The sequence below is a fragment of the Pantherophis guttatus genome, chromosome 8, assembly GCF_059756535.1.
Source record: "Pantherophis guttatus breed Tessera chromosome 8, ASM5975653v1, whole genome shotgun sequence".
In the NCBI taxonomy this organism is placed as follows: domain Eukaryota; kingdom Metazoa; phylum Chordata; class Lepidosauria; order Squamata; family Colubridae; genus Pantherophis; species Pantherophis guttatus.
In genome coordinates, this window is record NC_142070.1 from 78,877,610 (window position 1) to 78,901,692 (window position 24,083).

General features: G+C 41.7%; 1 protein-coding gene across 2 annotated transcripts in view; it reads left to right on the plus strand.

Annotated features, from left to right (window-relative positions):
* The first annotated feature begins 10,305 nt into the window (after positions 1 to 10,305).
* The window catches only part of KLHL5 (kelch like family member 5), a 42,567-nt gene continuing 28,789 nt past the window's right edge, over positions 10,306 to 24,083 (plus strand). Inside the window, exons 1-2 of one of the 2 annotated variants that reach the window (XM_087875430.1) lie at positions 10,306 to 10,531; positions 11,906 to 12,018. Coding sequence is in view for 1 of the 2 variants with exons in the window: in XM_087875431.1 (XP_087731557.1) it covers positions 18,639 to 19,030 (392 nt within the window). In the remaining variant the exon portion in view is untranslated. Of the gene's footprint in view, positions 10,532 to 11,905; positions 12,019 to 18,598; positions 19,031 to 24,083 lie in introns of those variants that run through there. The other variant, XM_087875431.1, reaches the window with a different exon arrangement.

Sequence of the window (24,083 nt, forward strand, 5' to 3'; positions counted from 1 at the left end):
GCATTACAGTAGTCCATGCGGGCTGGACTAAAAGTATTGCAAGTGAATCATTTGTCACAATATGCATGTGCTTTTTTGGTTTTCTTAAGATTTTACCCTGCAGAATATAATAGCTGCTCCTGCAGAGAAGAGAAGATTTGTGGAAATAGATAATTGTCATAATTAAGGTGATCTTTTAACTAAACGTTGCTTAGGAATATGTTGCGTGCCTTAGAGAAATATTTAAAAAGAATCATTTATAACAGGAGATGGTTTAATTTGGAGCAGCCTTTCTGCAGGTTTTGCTGGAAAGCGTTCAATGCACGGAGCAGATTTTGTCAAGACGGAGGGAAAAAAAATTAAGGAAGAAGCTACTAAATGAGACAAGGAACAGAATATCCCATGGGAGATTTATCCTTTACGATCAATACACTTGGCAGTTTAAGAATTAAAACCAACTGGCTCATTTAAAGGAACCAAATCAGCTCAGGGTTGCGTGGAAAAAAACAACATCATCTCTAATAAAAACGGATCGCAAAATTAAATAATCAAGACTGCCCTCTTATAGCTCACACTTATTTTTATATATATATATGAAATCCAATTTTTTTAAACTACCGGTTCTGTGGGCGTGGTGTGGCTTGGTGGGCGTGGTGTGGCTTGGTGGGCGTGGCAGGGGAAGGATACTGCAAAATCCCCATTCCCACCCCACTCCAGGGGAAAGATACTGCAAAATCTCCATTTCCTCCCCACTCTGGGGCCAGCCAGAGGTGGTATTTGCCAGTTCTCCGAACTACTCAAAATTTCCGCTACCGGTTCTCCGAACTGCTCAAAATTTCCGCTATCAGTTCTCCGGAACCTGTCAGAACCTGCTGGATTTCATCCCTGGTCCAGTCTCTTCTTTTTTTTTTAATAAAAAAGTTTTTATTTTCTGATCAAATAAATATACAATATAAACAATCATTCAAACTATCATCAAGAAAAAAAAATCAATCCTTGGTAAACTCAATCTTCAACCCCTCCTCACCACCCCCCAGCCCCGACTTCCCAGAACAAAAACAGGGCATAGATTTCACCAAACATTCGCTAAAATAAACTAATAACTGCAAGATTTAATAACTCCCAAGACCCCTTAACTCCCCTTTTACAATTTCATCAACCTCCCTTTTTATAGACTCAAAGTAGCGTATAATCCAATAACTCTAAGAGTTTTAAAACCATTAACAAATATTAAACATTCAAACCTTAAAAATTCTCTTAATATATCAATAAAGTATTCAATTCATTTGCAAAAACATTTTCCCCCTCCCACTTTTCTCAAAATTCAGATATCTTGAAATCTCATAACAAAAAATAAACCTTAGATATTCAATAGTTAAATTTCTACATTTTTTAAGTTTCTAAATTTTCCCCCTTCATTATTCCTCCCTCCAACTTTTAAAATTTTAAAAAATCAACATAATTAACCATTAATACATAAACTGGTCCAGTCTCTTCTTAAAAGCCTCCAGTGTTGGAGCATTCACAACTTCTGGAGGCAAGTTGTTCCACTGATTAATTGTTTTTAATTGAATTGAAATTTCTCCTTAGTTCCATGTTGCTTCTCTCCTTGATCGGTTTCCACCCGTTGCTTCTTGTCCTGCCCTCAGGTGCTTTGGAGAAGAGCTTGACCTCCTCTTCTTTGTGACAGCCGCTCAGATACTGGGACACTGCTATCGTGTCACTCCTAGTCCTTCTTTTCATTAAACTAGACCTACCCAATCCCTACAAGCGTTCTTCATATGGTTTAGCCTCCAGTTCCCTCCAGACATATTGTAGGAGACTAAGCCCAGTGATGCTGTTGACTCCATTTTTTTCCAAATAGCAACTGTAAAATACAGAATTGGAGCAGTGTTTCCCACTGGGGTGCCAGTTTTTCATCAAACGCAACCTGAAACATAGACCCAGGCGGAGATGATAGCTAGATAGCTAAATAGCTAGATTGCTAGATTAATGGATGGATGGATGGATGGATGGATAAACGGATAGCTGATAGATGGGGTCGGTAGGTAGGTAGATGAGCCGAGGTGGCGCAGTGGTTAGAGTGCAGTACTGCAGCTACTTCAGCTGACTGCTAGTTCAGCAGATCAGCAGATCAAATCTCACCGGCTCAAGGTTGACTCAGCCTTCCATCCTTCCGAGGTGGGTAAAATGAGGACCCAGATTGTTAGGGGCAATATGCTAATGCTAATGCAATATGCTAATATTTATTTATTTATTTATTTATTATATTTCTATACCGCCTTTCTCCTGTAAGACTCAAGGCGGTGTACAGTCAAGAAAAATATAGATCCACAAACATCATAAAATTGCTAATTAAAATTATTATTATAACATAGTTTGGCCCAATGAAATAGAACCTAAAATTAGATAACATTTTAAAAACATTCACATGTTCATATGTTTAGCCCCGCTTGTTGGAACATCAGGGTTTTGAGGGCACGGCGGAAAGCACGGAGATCAGGGATATTCCGTATCTCCGGGGGCAGTTCATTCCAAAGGGTTGGAGCCCCCACAGAGAAGGCCCTCCCCCTGGGAGTCGCCAGTCGGCATAATTTGACTGACGGAACCCTGAGTAGTCCCTCCCTGTGAGAACGAACTGGTCGGTGGGAGGCTATTGGTGGCAAAAGACGGTCTCATAGGTATGCAATATATAATATACAATATGCTATATGCTAACTTTGTAAACCGCTTAGAGAGGGCTGTAAAGCACTATGAAGTAGTATAGAAGTCTAACTAATAATAATAATAATAATAATAATAGATAGATGGGGTAGGTAGGTAGGTAAGTAGATGGATGGATAGATGGATGGATGGATGGATGGATAAAATAGATAGATGGATAGATAGATAGATAGAAGATAGATAGATAGATAGATAGATAGATAGATAGATAGATAGATAGATAGATAGATAGATAGATAGATAATTGGTAGATAGATACTGGTATATAGATAATTATAAATACGATTGAGAGATGAGATAGAAAATTATGACCGAGATAGATAATAGATGATTAGATAGATGGATGGATGGATAGACAGACAGACAGACACAGACACCGGTAGATAGATAATGATAACATTGAGAAGTGAGATAGATCATTATGATAGAGGTAGATAATAGAAGATTAGGTAGGCAGGTAGCAGAGGTGGGTTTCAGCAGGTTCTGACCAGTTCTGGAGAACTGGTAGTGGAAATTTTGAGGAGTTCAGCGAACCGGTAGTAAAACTTCTGACTGGCCCTGCCCCCATCTATTCTCTGCCTCCTGAGTCTCAGCTGATCAGCAGGAAATGGGGGATTTTGTAGTAACCTTCCCCTGGATTGGGGAGGGAATGGAGATTTTGCAGTATCCTTCCTCCAGAGTGGGATGGGAATGGAGATTTTACAGTATCCTTCCCCTGCTATGCCCACCAAGCCACGCCCACCAAGCCACACCCACAGAACCGGTAGTATAAAATTTTGAAACCCATCACTGGTAGGTAGGCAGGCGGGTAGGTAGGTAGATAGGTAGATAGATGATAGATGGATAGATAGATAGATAGATAGATAGATAGATAGATAGATAGATACCCCGTTTCCTCCAAAATAAGACATCCCCTGATAATAAGCCCAATTGGGCTTTTGAGCACATGACAATAAAATTATTTCAGGGTTCAAAAAAACAGGGTCTTATTTTCGGGGAAATACGATAGATAGAACTTCCCTGGATAGTATGATGTCCCAATGTTTATCTTCATTTAAAAGGACATATTGGTGTTTTGTTAAAATTGTGTTTATTTGCAATACACCGACTAAGCATAGATGACTCAGCTTACGGCAAAGCCTGCCGCACTCCATTAAGGATAAGTGTAATTAAAGTTTTAAGGCTCTGGATGAGGAATTAAGAGCACCAGGAAGAGACAACAGCCCAAGAGGCAAATTTATATGGCATTATATTTCATCGGGATGACTCCTGTCTCTTCACAGCGCCTGCTATATAGACTCTAACCCGTCTTCTTGGGACTTTCCAATGAAAAATCAGTTTTCTCCCCTGACTGCTTTTATGACATTTCTTTGAAGCCATTGCAGCTTCCAGGTGTTGGCTTCCTATAGGACAGGGCTCTGCAACCTTAAACACTCAAAGAGCCATTTGGACCCGTTTCCCACAGAAAAGAAAACACCGGGAGCCACAAAAACCCTTCCCGTGCCTGACTATTTCTTGAGCGGCCACAAAACTAGCCTATGTAATTGAATTAAACGTTCTGTTTTCTTCTGAAACTTTTTTCTTCTCTTGGATTTATCCATGGTTGGCCTACCGGGGGTTGAAAAGCTCAATAAATCGCGTGCTGGTGGGTGTCGCACATTGGCGGTTGTGACGCATATTTTCAGTGACAGGGAGCTGCAGCAGAGGGGTGAAAGAGCCACATGCGGCTCCAGAGCCGCAGGTTGCTGACCCCTGCTATAAGAGCAGGACAATTCACCTCGGTGATTTTCTATAGGCAAGGCACTCAAAGATCACATTTATTTCTCCCAAAAACGTTTGAAATTGAGTAGAAAGCAGAGAAGGGTGTAGGAAAACCCCAAAAGGAAAAAGAAAAAAAAGGCCATCTGTACTCACCTCAAGCGGGCCTGGTAGCTCAGCAGACTAAAAGCATTGTGATTAACACCAGTTGTCTGCAATTACTGTAAGTTCGAATCTCACCAGGCTCAAGGTTGACTCAGCCTTCCATCCTTTCTAAGGTAGGTGAAATGAGGACCCAGTTTGTGGGGGCAATAAGCTGACTTTGTATAAATATACAAAAGTATGAAGGCTATTGCTTAACGCATTGTAAGCTGCCCTGAGTCTCCGGAGAAGGGCGGCATATAAATCAAATTTAAAAAAAAAAAGAGCTCAGGATGTAAAAAAGATGAATTGCCTCTTTAAAAAAAACATATTATCATTTTAGCCAGTCTATCGAATGCAGGATGAAGGCTTCTTCCATATGTTTCCAACAAATACTGTGTTGAGCTTTTCTTTGCTGGTTTTATTTATTTATTTATTTTATTATTCAAATTTCTATACCGCCCTTCTCCTTTCGGACTCAGGGCGGTGAACAGCCAAAATAAAAACATTTATACATAAATACGATTAAAAATAGATTTAAAATAATTAAATTTGGCCCATAGTTTAAAATTTATCAATTTAAAATCCATATCAAAATTTAAAACCAACCATAAAATCATAAAATCAAGAGAGACCGGCTAACTGAAAGAGATGAGTTTTTAGGGCCCAACGAAAGGTCCGGAGGTCGGAGATCACTCGTATCTCTGGGGGTAGATTGTTCCAAAGGGTAGGTGCCACCACAGAGAAGGCTCTCCTCCTGGGGGTCGCCAGCCGGCATTGTCTAGCCGACGGCACCCTGAGGAGGCCCTCTCTGTGTGAGCGAACTGGCCGGTGGGAGGCAATTGGTGGCAGAAGGCGGTCCCGTAAGTACCCCGGCCCTAAGCCATGGAGCGCTTTAAAGGTGGTCACCAACACCTTGAAGCGCACCCGGAAGTCCACCGGAAGCCAATGCAGCTCACGCAGGAGAGGAGTCACATGGGAGCGCCCAGTCGCTCCCATAATCCCCCGCGCGGCCGCATTCTGCACCAGTTGGAGCCTCCGGGTGTACCCCAAGGGGAGCCCCATGTAGAGAGCGTTACAATAGTCCAGACGAGAAGTGACGAGTGCTTGAGTGACTGTGCATAGGGAGTCCCGATCCAGAAAGGGGCGCAACTGGCGTATCAGGCGAACCTGATAAAAAGCCCCCCTGGCCACGGCCGTCAGATGCCCTTCTAAGGACAGCCGTGCATCCAGGAGGACGCCCAAGTTGCGGGCCCTTTCCGTGGGGGCCAATGATTCACCCCCAATAACCAGCGATGGCGTCAGCTGGCTATACCGGGACGCCGGCAGCCACAGCCACTCGGTCTTGGAAGGGTTGAGTCGAAGCCTGTTTCTCCCCATCCAGACCCGCACGGCCTCCAGGCACTGGGACATCACTTCCAAGGCATCGTTGGGATGGTCTGGGGTGGGGATGTACAGCTGAGTATCATCAGCGTACTGATGGAACTCCATCCCAAAACCACGGATGATCTCACCCAGTGGCTTCACATAAATGTTGAACAGGAGGGGCGAGAGGACCGACCCTTGTGGCACCCCACAAACAAGGCGCCTCGGGGTCGACCGCTGCCCCCCTGTCAACACGGATTGCAACCGGTCGGAGAGATAGGAGGAGAACCACCGCAAAACGGTGCCCCCCACTCCCAGTCCCTCCAGCCGGCGCAACATGATACCATGGTCGATGGTATCAAAAGCCGCTGAGAGGTCTAACAGGACCAGGATAGAGGAATAACCCCTATCCCGAGCCCTCCAGAGATCATCCACCAACGCGACCAATGCCGTTTCCGTGCTGTACCCAGGTCTGAAACCGGACTGGAGCGGATCCAAATAGACAGCTTCATCCAGGTACTGTGGAAGCTGTCGCGCCACCACACTCTCAACAACCTGGTTGGGCCCGCAGTACAGATGGTCCTCGATCTTACGACCACAATAGAGCCCCAAATTTATGTTGTTAAGCGAAACGTGTTAATAGAGTTTTGCCTCGTTTTACAACTTTTCTTGCCACATTTGTTAAGTAGTAAAATCACTGCGGTGGTTAAATTATGACATGGTTATTAAGTGAATCTGGTTTCAGATTCCATTGATTTTGCTTGTCAGGTGGTGTTGTGGCCCTTCAGCGGCCTGTGCAGTTAGTAGCTGATTCCGACAGCGAGGAGGCTGGTGTGGTGCTGCGCCAGTAGCCTGTGCAGCTGGCACTCAAGTCAGACAATGAGGAGGCTGGAGAAGATGTGGGGCCAGAGGCGGGGATTCAGCCAGGGCCTTCAGAACCTCCAGAAGCTTCCATAAGTGAAGAAGAAGAAGAGGAGGAGCCTCTTCTGGATGCACGGGCACGCAGAGCTGCCAAAAGGCAGGAGTGGCTCCTCAGGAGGGGGTCTCCTCCAGAGTAAGGCTTGGGGCTAATTGGCCACTCCCTTAGCCTATTTAAGGACGACGACTGAGGCAATTTGCAGGGAACAACTTCGTACACTCTCCTTCGCGTCTTGATCTTAGTTCTCTTATCAGTTTCCTGCAAATTGCTTCTGGGCTTTCTGCCAACCCTAGTAAGATTACGATTATTTATTCTTTGGATTCTTGTAGGCTGTTAAGAAAGTTAATTAACAGCCTTTGTTTGAAAAAGACTGATTTAATTTAGTAAACTAAGATTTGTACAGACTTTGTGTGTGTGCTGCGTTCTTAGGGGTCCGTAGCTGGGGCAGAACAGGTGGTTGCAAAAAAGGTGATCACATGACCCCCAGGGACATTGCCACTGCTGTAAATGTGAATCGGTGGTGAAGACATCCGCATGTCAATCACGTGGCCATGCAACTGTCATAAGTGTGAAAAATGGTCATAAGTCACTTTTTTTAGTGCCGTTGCAATTTTGATTGGTCACTAAGCGAACTGTTGTAAGTAGAGGACTACCTGGGCTTGCTGATGTCGTTGCTCAGTCTTGTTTTAGGTTTCTTTCATGGATGCTTTTGATCGAGTGGGATCCATTCTATGACCGCCTTGGTCCCTTCTCTTTGCTCTGTGACCAGCCCATTTCCATTGCAATTCTTTTAATTTCTTGATGCTATCGTATCCTTTCGTTTCTATCTTATTCTATCTATTCTTTTTATAAAAACATATAAAAATTTGTAAAGGATGAAAGAAAAAACGGGGTGAACTTGTACATATTTACAGGCAGAAAATTGGTATAAAGTAAACAATGATTGACAGGAGTTGCAGTGATATCGATGGCCAAATGCTCTTCTTGAAGGTTTATTATTTATTCTAGAGTTGCCCTGTGCTCGTGGGATAAATACAGATTTTTGCAGTGTCCTGTGGGATGCGAGCAGCAATTGCATTTTGAAAAACAATCCTTAGTATCTTGTCCAAACACTTTGTAAATAGTATTTACATAATGTAAAATTTATTGTGGCTACTCTTCTTCAAAATAAAGAACATTACATTGTACATGCTAAGGCTCAGGAGAAAACTTGCAAAATTCTGGAAAATATTTAATCGGATACTAGGGAAACAGAGAATCAATAAAGGTAATTCTTTCTCCTTGCATAAATTAACCTAATCTATCTTCCAACTCTTTATCCTCCCCTCCCTAATTGGAGGCGAGAGAGCTTTGAGAATAGAAGATGCAGAAATTACTGCAGAAAGCTGTGATTCTGCTTTTAAAGAGGCAACAAGAATAGGCATTGTTGTTTTGAAACGAAAGCGTGAAAGAGTTCGAACCGGGGTAAAGCCAATTTTTAAAAATAAAATAAAGTCAGCCAACAAAACGAGGAACGTGCAGGATTCTAAAAAAAAAAAAAAAAAAAAGGCATTAAGAGTTGTAAACCTAATCTTGCGTAGCTTCTTCTCTGGTAATATTACACTACTAACCAGAGCATACAAAACATTTGCTAGACCAATTCTCGAATACAGCTCATCTGTCTGGAGCCCACACTGCATATCGGACATTAATACAATTGAGCGCGTCCAGAAATATTTCACAAGAAGAGGCCTCCACTCCTCCGCTCGCAACAGAATACCTTATGCCATTAGATTTGAAATTTTGAGATTAGACAATTTAGAACTATGCCGCCTTCGGGATGACCTAATGTTCTGCCCTAGATACGGACCCCAAAGAACGCAGCACACACAAAGTCTGTACAAACCTTAGTTTAGTAAATTAAATAAGTTTTTTTTTCCAAACAAAGGCTGTTAATTAACTTTCTTAACAGCCTACAAAAATCCAAAGAATAAATAATCTTAATCTTACTATGATTGGCAGAAAGCCCAGAAGCAATTTGCAGGAAACTGATAAGAGAACTAAGATTAAGACAGGAAGGAGAGTGAACAAGTTGTTCCCTGCAAATTGCTTCAGTCGTCCTTCCTCCTTAAATAGGCTAAGGGAGTGGCCAATTAGCCCCAAGCCTTACTCTGGAGGAGACCTCCTCCTGAGGAGCTATTCCTGCCTTTTGGCAGCTCTGCACGCCCGTGCATCGAGAAGAATGCACTACCTGACTCTGTGGTTTCTTCCCAAAATCCCCAAAATGGAGGTGGACCTCACCCCATTCCTAAGAGGTCTGTAAGGGGCATGCATAAGCGCACCAGTGTGCCTTCCCTCCCTGTCATAATGTTCCCTTTATTTGTATTCATTTTATGTAGTCAATTCATGCTTATACTGATATATATTATCTAATACGTACTTGACCAAATCAATCAATCAATCAATCTATCTATCCATCTCTATCTATCTATCTATCCAACCATCCCTATCTATCTATCTATCTATCTATCTATCTATCTATCTATCTATCCATCTATCCATCTCTATCTATCTATCATCCATCCCTATCTATCTATCTATCTATCTATCCATCCCTATCTATCTATCTATCCATCCCTATCTATCTATCCATCTATCCATCCCTATCTATCATCTATCTATCTATCTATCTATCTATCTATCTATCTATCTATCTATCTATCCATCTATCCATCCCTATCTATCTATCTATCTATCCATCCATCCCTATTTATCTATCTATCTATCTATCCATCTATCCATCCCTATCTATCTATCTATCTATCTATCTATCTATCTATCTATCCATCCATCCATCCATATCTATCTATCACAGGCAGACTTTGAACAGAAGAAACTCTCCTGGAAAGAAGGAAGGGATGCAAAATAATAAGAAAATAGAATAGAAAATAGAAAAAGCCCACATTGTTTCCTGATGCAACAAGCACATATGCGAATCAAAATTTTACTAGGAAACCAGATTTAAAACCTGCGAACTTCAACTCCCAGAATTCCCTCGCCAGCATGGCTGGCGGGGGTGGAAGGGGGAGAATTCTGGGAGTTGAAGTCCGGCAGGGCTTAACCGTTGGCCCAGATCCGGACACGCTTTGTTTTAAAACGCTCATGCGCAAAAGCAGCCGGCTTTTTCGAACAGCCCATGCCCCGCCTCCCTCGCAAAGCGCGAACCGAAGAGGAGAAAAAAATAATAATAAACAAAGCAGCCGCCCGCTCGCCCCTCCCACTTTTTCTCCCTCCCCCGCCCCTCCCGCCGGAGCTTTCCACTTTTCCCTTCGGAAGAGCGAAGGGAAAGTCTGCGCGCGCAGCCCGCCGACGTTCGATGTGGCAGGGAGAGGGAGGGGGGGGAGTACAGACAGAGAAAAGGCGGCGGGTGGGCGGGGCGAGGAAAGAGACGGAGGAGGAAAGGGGGCGTGGCCAAGACTTCCTCCTGGCGCTGGCTTGTGGCCCTGCCTCGGTGGGCGGGCCCAAGAGGAAGAGGGCGTGGCCGAGCGGCTGGGAAGGAGGGGGGCAACGAGGAGTGAGGAGGGGGCGCTTTTCCCGCTCGTCGTCGGAATCGGGGTTTGTTTTGGGGTCGGGACTGGGGTCCTTCCCTTCCCCCCCGGGGTTCAGGTGAGAAGCAGGGCTGGTCAGCATCCGGGGTGGAGGTGGGGGGGCCTCGTCCGCCCTTTTTTCCCCTCAGTGGGGGGGTCCTCTGAGGGGAGGGGGGCTTCCTTTAGAGGGACCCCACTTTGGGGCTCAGACCCCCCCCCAAAAAAATCCCTTCGGTGGGGGCGGGGGAGAAAGTTTTGGTGTGTGAGGAAGCAGCATCCTGAACCAGAGGTCTCCTGAGCATGTGCAGAGTGCCTTTGCCCACCCCCAACCCCCCCCCCGCTTCCCCTCAGGATTTGGGGTGCAAAGTTTGGTTTTTGGGGTGCATTGATTTGTGCCCTCAGGGATTTGGACCCTAAAAGGGAGGGTTTACTTTTTTCTTTACTTTTTACCTTTTATTTTATAATAGTATGTTGTATTTTATCTTTTATTTTATACTGTGTGCCATATTTTGTCTTTTATTTTATAATATCTTTTGTCTTTTATTTTAGAATATCTTTTACCTTTTATTTTATTTTTTAAGGTGTATTATATTTTGTGTTTATATTTTATATTATTTTATCTGTTATTTTACGCTATATTTTATTTTATATTTTATATTACATTTTGTTTTATCTTTTATTTTATACTGTGTGTTACATATTATCTTTTATATTGTATTTTACCTTTTATTTTATATTGTATTTTGTTTTATCTTTTATTTTATACTGTATGTTACGTTTTATATATATATATATATATATATATATATTTGATTTATATGCCGCCCTTCTTCGCCCTCATACTGTATGTTTTATATTGTATTTTACCTTTTATTTTATATTATATGTTGTTTTATCTTTTATTTTATACTGTATGTTAGGTTTTATCTTTTATATTATATTTTACCTTTTATTTTATATTATATTTTGTGTTTTATGTTAATCTTTTTATTTTTTTATTTTATACCCGTGTTTCCCTGAAAATAAGACCCTGTTTTATATTTTTTTGAACTTGGCCTTATTGCCATGCGCTCAAAAGGCCAATTGGGCTTATTATCAGGGGATGTCTTATTTTGGGGGAAACAGGGTATTATATTTTACTTTATTTTGTCTTTTACTTTATTTTGTCTTTTATTTTTTATGTTATATTTTGTTTCATATTTCATGCTTTATTTTGTGTTTCATGTTTTATTTTATATTTTATTTATTCAGCTAATTGGCTGCGCAATCTGACCACAGGGCAACTCTTGAGTGGCTTACAACAGTAAAAAATAATTTAAAAAACAACGCTATAGAAATAACATAGTACAAAAAAGTATACAACCAAAAGAAGGTTGTGTACTACAAAGAGGATTGATCAAGAGGGAACTCTCTCTAAACTGAGATAATCGCTTTATAAACCTTACATTCTCAGATTGAATCGTCTGTCCATCTTGAAGCTGCCCGTCCCCCAGGAAGGCTTGAGCAGGATGCCATCTGATTTTCCAGCATTTTGATACCAGTTATTGCCATTATAAGGTGCTTTTGGTGAGTATTGACTTAAAAGAGTAGGCTTCACCTATGCGAAAATTAACGGAATAAAAGAATAAAACTGAATAAAATAAAATAAATCCATGGATACAGGATAAACAGTAGGACAGGAACCAACTGGGCCAGGCCTTCCCAGCTGGTATCGGTTTGGGCTTCAGGGCGGTGGTGAAATCCAAACTTTTTTACTACCGGTTCTGTGGGCGTGGCTTGGTGGGTGTGGCTTGGTGGGCATGGCACAGGAAGGATACTGCAAAATCTCCAGGGGGAAGGATATTGCAAAATCTCCATTCCCACCCACTCTGGGGCCAGCCAGAGGTGGTATTTCCCGATTCTCCGAACTGCTCAAAATTTCCGCTACCGGTTCTCCAGAACCTGTCAGAACCTGCTGGCTTTCACCCCTGCTTCAGGGTTTAATGACAACAATTTCCTGTGATCCGGGCCCACAATAACTAAACCCTGAACCCTACCGCTGCTCCCTAGAATAGAAAAGCCTCCAAAATAAATACCAAAAAAAAAAAGGAAATAAAGCATCAGGGAAGGCAGTTATGAACAATATGAATGGTCACTAAATGAATTGTCGTAAGTCGTGGACTATCTGTACTGTAAGCCGCCCAGAGTCACCTTGTAGTAAGATGGGTGGCCAATAAATGAAAGAGAGAGAGAGGGAGGGGAGGGAGGGAGGGAAGGAAGTTAGTTAGTTAGTTAGTTTATTATATTTGTATACCGCCCTTCTCCTGAGGGACTCGGCGGTGAACAGCCATGGTAAAAAATGTACAACAAAAATTAAAAGCTTATTAAAATAATTCAATCATTCGGCCAAATTTAAAACATCCAACTAAGATCATTTTAAAACGGAAAAAGGAAGGAAGGAAGGAAAGAAAAGAGAGAAAGAAAGAAAGAAAGGGAGAAGGAAAGAAATAAAAAGAGAAAGAAAGAAAGAAAGAAGGAAGGAAGGAAGGAAAAACATAATGGAAAGAAAGAAAAAGAAAAGGAAGGAAGGAAGGAAGAAGAAAGGAAGGAAAGAAAGAAAAAAGAAAAAGGAAGAAGGAAAAAAGAGAAAGAAAGAAAAAAGAAAGAAAGAAAAGAAGGAAGGAAGGAAGGAAAGAAAGAAAGAAAGAAAGAAAGAAAGAAAGAAAGAAAGAAGAAAGAAAGAAAAAGAAAGAAAGAAAGAAAGAAAGAAAAAAAGTTTGCATCCAGAGCAGCTCTCATTTGGATTGAGTCTTGCAATTGCAATTTGGAGAAGCAATTTTAATTGCAGCATGAAAGTAATTAAAAATGAATGAGCCATAATCCTCATTCAGAATCTGGGCAAAACGGTTCAGCAGGGATCCTTTTCCTTGGCTGCTGCGCCTTTATTTGATTTTACTCGGTCAGGAATGATGGACTCAGATTGTACGAGGCTTTAACGGCAGGGAAGAGGTGCCTGTGTGATATTGACACTTAGATTTGAACTGTCTTTTTTTCAGGCAGAGCGTTTAGTTAAAGATGCACAGAGAGGATGATTGAATATGGGAGTAACTCATCCTATACGCTCTGTTCAACAGTAAATCCTATGGAGCTTATTGGAGCTCGCGCCCACCTAAGTGAATGGTGCAATCTAAAAACAGAATAGAATAACAGAGTTGGAAGGGACCTTGGAGGTCTTCTAGTCCAACCCCCTGCTTAGGCAGGAAACCCTACACCACTTCAGACAAATGGTTATCCAACATCTTCTTAAAAACTTTCAGTGTTGGAGCATTCACAACTTCTGGAGGCCAGCTGTTCCACTGGTTAATGTCCTCATTGTTGGAAAATTTATCCTCATTTCTAGGTTGCTTCTCTCCTTGATTAGTTTCCATCCATCGTTTCTTGTCTTCTTGTGCTTTGGAGAATAAGTTGACCCGTTCTTCTTTCTGGCAGCCCCTCAAATACTAGAATACTGCTACCTTACTCGAACTAAGATATTGGTTTTGTTCTGGTTCTATAGGTTATTTTCAGGTTTATCCATTTTTGTCTGGAACTCATCAACATCATATACTTTTTCATTGGATGTTAATTCTTATCGTACCTTAATCTGTTGAATAGAAAGCTGGTGGTTAAAAGCACCAAGCTAGAAAACAGGAAGTGGTGAATTTTAGTCCTACCTTAGACACAAAGCCAGGGCTGGGCTCTGATCAGTCACTTTTCAGCTATAAGAAGGTCGTAGAAAAATGCTAATAAAAATGCTGCACCAAACCCCCTTGTGAATTTAGATTCAGGTTGATTTGAAGCACAAAACTATCTTTTGAATAACCATATGTAAGATTCCATGAAGAATCTTTAATGTCAGTTCCAAATTCTGTGTTGCAATGCGTGACAGTAAACTAAACTAAACATTTAAAGATGTGCAATCATGTTACGTCTGCCCATATTTCTGCTAGCTAGCGTGTCATAAATCTGAGGATGAAACACATTTTATGGCCTCTGGTTATATCCTAATTCATAGTTATACCCTAATTTGTTTAGCAATATAGAACAATATACAACACAGTTGACTTGATTTATGGTAAGTGGAACTTATAATTGCTCGATTTAAATACGTTTAATTGCATCTAACTTGTACTTGTGGGGTTGGGAATTTTTTTTTTCTCTTTCGGAATTTGTAGTCAAGTAAATATGGTTTTGATCATGAAGTCTGAAATAAATTGTCTTGAACGGAGAAAATTGTCTATGGCAGCTACGTGCAGGCCAAGCCTTGATCCCAAAAACTCACTATTGCATGAAATGATGCAATCTTTGTAAAACACGATGAGTAGTCCAAAATATATCTTGCACTTACGAAATGAAAACACATGGAAGATATTAACTTGATTGAAATTTGCCTCAGTACTTTTCAGAATGTTTATGAAGGACCAATTTGTTACGGAAAATATTTGGGTAGAAAGTTGCTTAGACTAAAATGCAGATTTTTAATTGCCGTTTGAATGTTACTTTTTAATGGGCATTGCTGATCTGAAGATTCGGACTTGTGAGAGAATCTCAAAGGAAATAAGCCATAATATTTTTACGTGAATAGACACAAACATAAAGGTATCCTCTTTGGCATTAAAGAGTATTATTTTGAGAAATATTTAGCTACGTTGATTTTTTACTAAAGGTAATTTGAATTAAAGTATACTTAGCTTTTATTTAGTTTATGGGTTATATTTTACTTAGCTTATATTTTATTTAGGTTTAATGTAAGCTTAGTTTATATTTGATTAGTTGCAAGCAAGATACTTGCAAGCAAAATACCAGGGATTTCTCAGTTCGATCCTGGGTTATGTATATTTTCTTCTATTGATAAAGGTTAGCTTATTTATTTTATTTATTTATTTATTTGTTTCCATTTATATACCGCCCTTCTCCAATAGAACTCAGGGCGGTGAACAGCTGAAATAAAAGCAGAACATACAAAATTTAAAAGCAGTTTAAAATGATTAAATATTTTTTGGCCGTAATTTAAAACAACCCAATTTAAAATCAATTAAAATTTAACTCAAAACTTTGTGGTCTGTTATAGCTCAGTTCTATCCATTTTTTGGCAAAGAGATTCTGCTCTAGAAAGATTCTGTATCCTTGTTTAAAGTAGCAGTGATATAGTTTGGATGTTTGCCGGATTGGACTTAAAACATTTGGGTACTATGAAGCTTTGAAGGTCTGCTTTGCATCAAGGAAAACTTTGGATTCTTTTGGAGCTAGTTTGTGATGCAAAATCAAAGGCAGTTGTCCAAAGTGCCTCACTTCAGTCTTCTCCAAAAACCTCTCAGACTATTCCTTCAGAGCTTGGGCCACAGGGAGAAGATTGAGTCAATCTTTGAAGAAAACTTCAGGAGAAAGCTAAAGGCGTTTCCCAGGAGAATGCCTGTTCTGTCCCCAACCACATGCACACACACCAACAGACGTTCAAGAGTTAAAGACCAAACCAGCCGGCAAAATCCTTTTCCTTATGATAACGGAACTTGGCAACAACCTAGTGGCTGCTGCCAAGAGTTTATTATTTACGAAGAGGAGAGATAACTTCTCCCCACTCCTGGTACATCAAAAGAAACAGCTCAATAATTACGGAGTCAATCAAGTCCAGAGATAATCCAGCAACATCTATAGCAAAAAGTCCGGCAATGCAGAATGGCGTGGAAGCTTTCAGCTTTGTTCGTCACAAGGTTTGACTGGCCACCACACTCCCTTTTATATCCTGTGGGGTGTGGTCCAGTGACTCAGCCTAATCTCAGGCACGCTTTTTCTTCTGTTGCGCGCACTTATCTCTGTGACGCTGGCGTGGATCCAGCCAAGACTCATTACCCTCATCACTGTCCATTTGTGGCTGCGTGGACGTGCTTGGCCCCGGCCCTATCTCTTGCCCTTCGGCGGACACCGAAGGCATTGCCAGAGAGGAGGGTCCTGGAGAGGGAGGCCTTGCCAACTCCTCTCCTTCACTCTCAGAGTCCTCTCCTGCCGATGACACAGCTCCGGTTACGGAGCCACAACAAATGCCACAGGCCCACCAGGAGTCAGCCAACCTGATAAGAAGCAACAGATGGAAACTCATCAAGGAGAGAAGCAATTAAGGAGAAATTTCTTGATCGTTGGAACAATTGATCAGCGGAACAGCGTGCCTCCAGAAATTGTGAATGCTTCCAACACTGGAAGGTTTTAAGAAGAGATTGGACAACCATGTGTCAGAAATGGTGTAGTGCAGTGATGGCTAACCTTTTTGCCATTGCAAGCCAGGAGGCGTGGGGTGGGGGGGTTATGTGCGCATGTGCCCACACCCATAATTCTATGCATCCCGCGCATGCGTGCAAGACCCCCCTCTCCCCCCCCCGCTCCTGGCACGCAATGGCCCGATAAGCTCATTTTTCTTCTCACCTGGCTCCAGGGCCTGTCTGGGGAGGGCAAAAACGGCCTCCCCCCCCCCCCCCCCCGGAGCTCCTCCAGTGGCCGAAAACGGCCCGCTTGACAATTTCCGGAAGGCCGTTTTTGCCCTCCCCAGACTCCTAGAGAGGCCCTGGAGCCAGGTGAGGGAGAAAAACGGGCCTTTCCTCCACCTCCAGGCCCTCCAGAGGCAGGAAATAGCCTGTTTCCCTACTTCTGGTGGTCCCAGAAGACCTTAGAGCTGAGCTCACGTGTCCACTGATATGGCTACGTGTGCCACCTGTGGCACGCGTGCCATAGGTTCGTCATTACGGGTATAGTGTCTCCTGCCTGAATCGGGGGTTGGACTAGAAGACCTCCAAGGTCCCTTCCAACTCTGTTACTCTGTGTTCTGTATAAGGTACTGCAGTTGCTTCCATCTTCTTTCTGTGTGGCTTTGTGGTCTGTTATTTCTTTTGTCAGCTGTTCCTCAAAAGCTTTGAAAGGTTATTATTCAGGTAGTCCTCGACTTACAATCAATTCATTTCAAATTATGGTATGTTTTTATGTGCGAGGTCTTTACAAAAGCAAAATTTTTTGCTGGCTTTTAAAATCGTAGCTCCCTGCCTCCCTAGCCCACTCCTTCAGCATGTGTAATTAAATTAAATTAAAACTAGGGCTCCTTAAAAGTAACGTTAAGAGGATGAAACCACTGGCAAGAACATAACACGGTGCCTGCCTTTGTGTAGCTTTAACTCTTGATAAAAGCAGCAAGGCGTTTTTCTTGTTGCATTATTTTCTTTCAATTAGGCTTTCCTCCTCTTAAGATAAGAGGATTTCCTAACTTTGATGCAATTTATCTAGATGCAATCTTATTGAGGGAGGGAGGGAGGAAAAGAAAAAAGAAAAAAGAAAAGGAAGGAAGGAAGGAAGGAAGGAAGGAAGGAAGAAAGAAAGAGAAAGAAAGAAAGAAAGAAAGAAAGAAAGAAAGAAAGAAAGAAAGAAAGAAAGAAAGAAAGAAAGAAAGCTGTATACAGGCAGATAATGTGTTTCTTTCCTGGTTGGTTTTACAAATCTTTATGCTGACTGCTGTTGAAGGAAAGGAAGGAAGGAAGGTAGGAAGGAAAGGAAAGGGAAGGAAGGAAGGGAAGGAAGGAAAGGGAAGGAAGGAAGGAAGGAAGGAAGGACTAGCAATGAGGGAATGAAGGAAGAAAGGAAGGAAGGAAAGGAAAGGAAGGGAAGGAAGGGAAGGGAAGGAAGGAAGGAAGGAAGGAAGGAAGGACTAGCAATGAGGGAATGAAGGAAGGAAGGAAAGGAAAGGAAAGGAAGGGAAGGAAGGAAGGAAAGGAAGGAAGGAAAGGAAGGAAGGAAAGGAAGGAAGGAAGGACTAGCAATGAGGGAATGAAGAAAGGAAGGAAGGGAAGGAAGGAAAGGAAGGAAGGAAAGGAAGGAAGGAAAGGAAGGAAGGAAGGAAGGACTAGCAATGAGGGAATGAAGGAAGGAAGGATGGATGGAGGGGATGGGAAGGGAGAAGGAAAAAAGGGAGGGAGAAAGGAAGAAAGGAAGGAAAAGGAAGGAGAGGGATGAAGGAAAGGATAAAGAAAGAAAGAAAAAGGAAGAAAGAAAAAGAAAGAAAGAAAGAAAGAAAGCAAGCTAGCTTTGTACAGGGAGACCATGTGTTTCTCTCCTCCTGGTTGGCTGCACCAATCCTTTTGTGCGCCGCTGGTTGTGCCCGTTGCCTAGACGATTGCTTGCTCTCGCTGAGGATGTCTGGCTCGCGTAGAGAATTTGACGTGAAGCAGCTTTTAAAGCTCAGATGGAGGTGGTTTGGTCAGCAGCAGCAGCAGCAGCGGCTCCCTCCTCATCCTAACGTCGGTCGCGAAGAAGACTTCTGGGACGGAAGATACCCCGCAGCTGCCGGTGGGAGAAAGTTTCTAAATGCGAACAGCCTGCCTCCCTCTCTGGCATCTCTCGGTTCCCAGAGGTCCAAGCCACAGGGTTTGCCCGATCCCTTTTCTCGGCCAATGGCATCCACATCGGAAGTGCCCTCCTTGGAGTTCACCAGGGAGAACATCCAGAATCCACATCTGCTAGAGGTTCCAGATGCTGAGGATGGAGCCGTTGAAGAAGAAAAAGTACCAACCCTCGTTCCATGCAGGTCGCTTTGCTTTCTCATTGTTCAGAACGAGCTGTGCCGGGTAGTTGTTTGCAAACCCCCCCCCCCAACGTTAATATATATATATATATATATATTCATTCATTCCATCATTGAAAAGCTGCAAAAATTCTGGGCAGCCGAAACTCTGGGTTGCTCGCCAGCGTTTTAAACATGTATTTATTTATTTTTTACATTTTAATCAGTAATCTGCCTGAGTAAATACAGATGAGCAATGGCTCATCTGTATTCAAAACGCCTTGAAAAAAGAGACTTAAGATGAATGTGTAGGGTTTTAGAAAGAAAGAAAGGGCTAAAACGAGCAGCCAGATATTTTCCCTGGAGGTTTATTTTGTTGTTTGATTGTAATCTGGATCGGTATTTATGACGGTTGGTTTTTTTTGTGTGTGTGTGTGTCCTTGCTGGGTTTTAGAATAGGAGTGTAATATAGGATTTATTTCAGACTCCTGCTGAAGCTGAATCCAGATTAGACATCACATTGTAGAGAATATATAGCCGGAGTTCTCTTTGTCACTTATTTTAAAAAAAATATGTAACTTTATGTGGCTGTAGTATCCACGTTTACCTGGGAGTAAGTATCATTGGGCTAAGTAGCTTACAACTGCATTTGAAAGTCCATTATCCTAGTATATTTGCATTCTAGTACTGTACTTTATTTATTTTAATTCTATTTTTATAGAGAAAATGTATATTTTTATTTGATTTTTGGTCATTGTATATGATACAGATATATGAGTGTATGTTTTATACTTCAGTTAGCCTTAGCTAAGAAATGGACAGTCCTTGCTATCATTAGAATGCAGTTTGAACATTGAACAGATTAATTATGTATGGCTCAGTACATGAACTAAAATGTATTACACCTCCTTTGTTCTTTAATCGTGCAAACGTTAATATTGTGCCAAGGACTGGTGGTTTAAAAAGAGGGCAAAGCCATTACATGTCGACCTATTTATTTATTTATTTATTTATTTATTTATTTATTTATTTATTTATTTATTTATTTATTTATTTATTTATTTATTTATTTATTATATTTCTATACCGCCTTTCTCCCGTAGGACTCAAGGCGGTGTTCAGTCAAGAAAAATATAGACACACAAACATCATAAAATTGCTAATTAAAATTATTACTTAGTTTGGTCAATTAAATAAAACTCAGAATTAGATAACATTTAAAAAATCATTCACATGTTCATATGTTTAGCCCTGCCTGTTGGAACATCAGGGTCTTGAGGGCACAGCGGAAAGCCCGGAGATCAGGGATATTCCGTATCTCCGGAGGCAGTTCATTCCAAAGGGTTGGAGCCCTCACAGAGAAGGCCCTCCCCCTGGGAGTCGCCAGTCGGCATAATTTGACTGACGGTACCCTGAGTAGTCCCTCCCTGTGAGAACGAACTGGTTGGTGGGAGGCTATTGGTGGCAAAAGACGGTCTCGTAGGTACCCAGGTCCTAAGCCATGGAGCGCTTTAAAGGTGATAACTAACACCTTGAATCGCACCCGGAAGACCACCGGGAGCCAGTGCAGCTCGCGTAGGAGAGGTGTTACATGGGCGTAACAAGCTGCGTCCATAATCACCCGCGCGGCTACATTCTGGACTAGTTGGAGCGTCCGGGTGCTTTTCAAGGGGAGCCCCATGTAGAGAGCATTACAGTAGTCCATATGGGAGGTAACTAGGGCATGAGTGACCGTGCGTAAGGCATCCCGATCCAGAAAGGGACGCAACATGTTTATGCTGTAAACATTATCGAAAATTACAAATATACAGAAATTAAACATTTCCGTTGGGTGGAAAAGTTATTTTCCTTTGAACATCAATAAATTACAGGTAGTCCTCGACATACGACCGCAATTGAGCCCAACATTTCTGTTGTTAAGTGAGACGTTTGTTAAGTGCGGTTTGCCCCCATTTTATGACCTTTCTTGCTACGGTTGTTAAGTGAATCCCAGCAGTTGATAAGTTAGGTTGTTAAATGAATCTGGCTTCCCCATTGATTTTGCTTGTCAAAAGTTCGCAAAAGGGGATCACATGACCCTGTAACACAGCAACGGTCGTAAGTATGAATCAGTTACCAAGCATCTGAATTTCGATCACATGATCATGGGCGTGCCATAACGGTCGTAAGTGAGAAAAATGGTCATAAGTCACTCTTTTCAGTGCCTTTGTAACTTTGAATGGTCATTAAGTGAATTGTTGTAAGTCAAGGACTACTGATCAGATCAGCATTTAATGCTGATGGCAGGCATATATAGATTGTGTTGTATTTACTAGATTTTAGTCGCTGTTAAATATACCGGTTTAGGGTTGCTACGGAGAGATAGTCTCTTTCTATATAAATAATACCAAGATATCAAAATGAATGTTTTAAAGAAAAATCTGTTTCCTGCAGAGGGGTTCTGAGGTGCCCAGTTGTAAGTCGTAAGCTCAATTGTCGTAAGTCAAGAGCTACCTGTATTTATAATTTATAGAGCCAAACTACCATAATTTATAGAGCCGTGGTGGCTCAGTGGTTAGAGTGCAGTATTGCAAGCTGACTCTGCCCACTGCCAGGAGTTCGATCCTGACCGGTTCAAGGTTGACTTCTCCTTCCCTCCTCCCGAGGTGGGTAAAACGAGGACCCAGATTGTTGGGGTCCCAGAGGCTGACTCAGTAAACCCCTTAGAGAGGGCTGCAAAAGCACTGTGAAGCGGTATATAAGTCTAAGTGCTATTGTTGTAATCTGAAGGATGGCCAGTACTTGCATTGTTCCATTTACATTTGTACGTCAAATAGTGAATAGCAACAGCACTTAGATTTATATGCCACTTCACAGTGCTTTTACAGCCCTCTCTAAGCGGTTTACAGAGTCAGCCTATTGCCCTCAACAATCTGGGTCCTCGTTTTACCCACCTCGGAAGGATGGAAGGCTGAGTCAACCTTGAGCCAGTGAGACTTGAACTCCTAACTGTGGGCAGAGTTTGCCTGCAATACCGCATTCTAACCACTGCGCCACCGGGGCTCATCCTGGTTAATTACGTATTAATTTTGAGAGCAGAGTTATGCTCTTTCTTAGTTTAAGCTTAAATTACTTTTAATAGTAGCTTAGTTTTAGATTATAACATTGGTTTGGTTTGATTTTTTTTTTTTATTACAACTGTCATTTTTTTCATTTGTGTTAGTAAATTAGTAAGTAAAAGATTATAATTAACAATTAAAAAAACAAATATGAATTTTAAAAAATAGAAGAAAAAAATAAATAAAAAGGGTGGGATTCTTCATAATTATTTCCAAAACCTTATTACAAATTTAACCTGAGATTAAATTTAGCCCGTTGGTAACACTCTAAAATCAAAGTTTTGATTATTCTCTGGCTGTTTATTCCATTTAAAAAAAAAACTTCTTAAAGTTGTACTTAAAACATCCCCATCAAGACGACTGTCACCAACACTTACAGGGCTAGCTAGTATACAGATAAAATGAGAGCAAGCCTCCCTACCAGCACTGATGACGTTGCCTAGTTGGGTAATTAAATGTCTGCAAGAGAACAATGAAGCTCAGAGAGAACCAAGGACCCCACAGTGTTTTGGTACTACGTGTACAGTAATCCAAACTGCTGTCTTCTCAAATATTAATTAATCAGTTCAAGAGATACTCATGAAATAAATAAGATGGTTTGAAATGTGCATTGAAAAATGCCTTCCGCATCCTTAATAAAATCTTCCTCTAATGAATTCCAATCAGTAAAATACTTCTTTAGGCAGATGTACAGAAGCCTTAACTTCACAGACATCCTGGCTGGGTCATTGCTAATAACTAAACTATTTTCCTGCTTTTCCCCCTGGCTGATGTGAGAACATAAAACGAGAAACGGCTGCGGCCTTCTTCCTTCTAACCGCCTATATGTCTTCTTTATAGCCTGCTAATTTTGAAACGTAATTATGATCCTATAAACGTGAGCGCCATTAATTGCAACTTCGCTGAACGATGTACCGCTTTCCCCAGGCAGAAATTGTCCATTTCAATGGTTCTCCGGTTGACTTGACGGAAAGGTTTGGAGCTCGGAAAAATATTTCTTGGCCTTTTGGAGGTTGCGTGCAGTCAAACCATCAGCGAGTCTCTATATGTATTTTGGTGCAAAAAAACCCAACAACATCTTTACTCTTCATCTTCTGTCATAATTTTTGTAGCCTCTTCAGATGCCACCCTGTTATTTTCAGCTTCCCATCCATGCACAGTGCATGGATAAGCGGGAATGCAAAAATACATGTCATAAAGACCATAAATCTTGAGAAAGCTTTTCCCGTCAGTTCAGCGACTAATAAAATAAGAGTCTTTTGACAAAGTGTCAGTAGCTTTTTGAGAGCCCGCATTTTGTCGAAGACGGAAGGAAGTGCGTTTTCTTTTTGTCTTAGAATAGAATAGAATTCTTTATTGGCCAAGTGTGATTGGACGCACAAGGAATTTGTCTTGGTGCATATGCTCTCGGAGTACATAATAGAAAAGATACATTGGTCAAGAATCATAAGGTACAACACTTAATGATAGTCATAGGGAAACAGTCAATATAAATCGTAAGGATACCAGCAACAAGGTTACAGTCATACAGTCATAAGTGGGAGGAGATGGGTGATAGGAACGATGAGAAGATTAATAGTAATGCAGACTTATTAACTAGTTTGACAGTGTTGAGGGAATTATTTGTTTAGCAGAGTGATGGCGTTTGGGAAAAAACTGTCCTTGTGTCTAGTTGTTCTGGTGTGCAGTGCTCTATAGCCTCGTTTGGAGGGTAGGAGTTGAAAGAGTTTATGTCCAGGATGCGAGGGTCTGTAAATATTTTCACAGCCCTCTTTTTGACTCGTGCAGTATACAGGTCCTCCATGGAAGGCAGGTTGGTAGTCATTGTTTTTTCTGCCGTTCTAATTATCCTCTGAAGTCTGTGTCTGTCTTGTTGGGTTGCAGAACCAAACCAGACAGTTATAGAGGTGCAGATGACAGACTCAATAATTCCTCTGGTAGAACTATATCAGCAGCTCCTTGGGCAGTTTGAGCTTCCT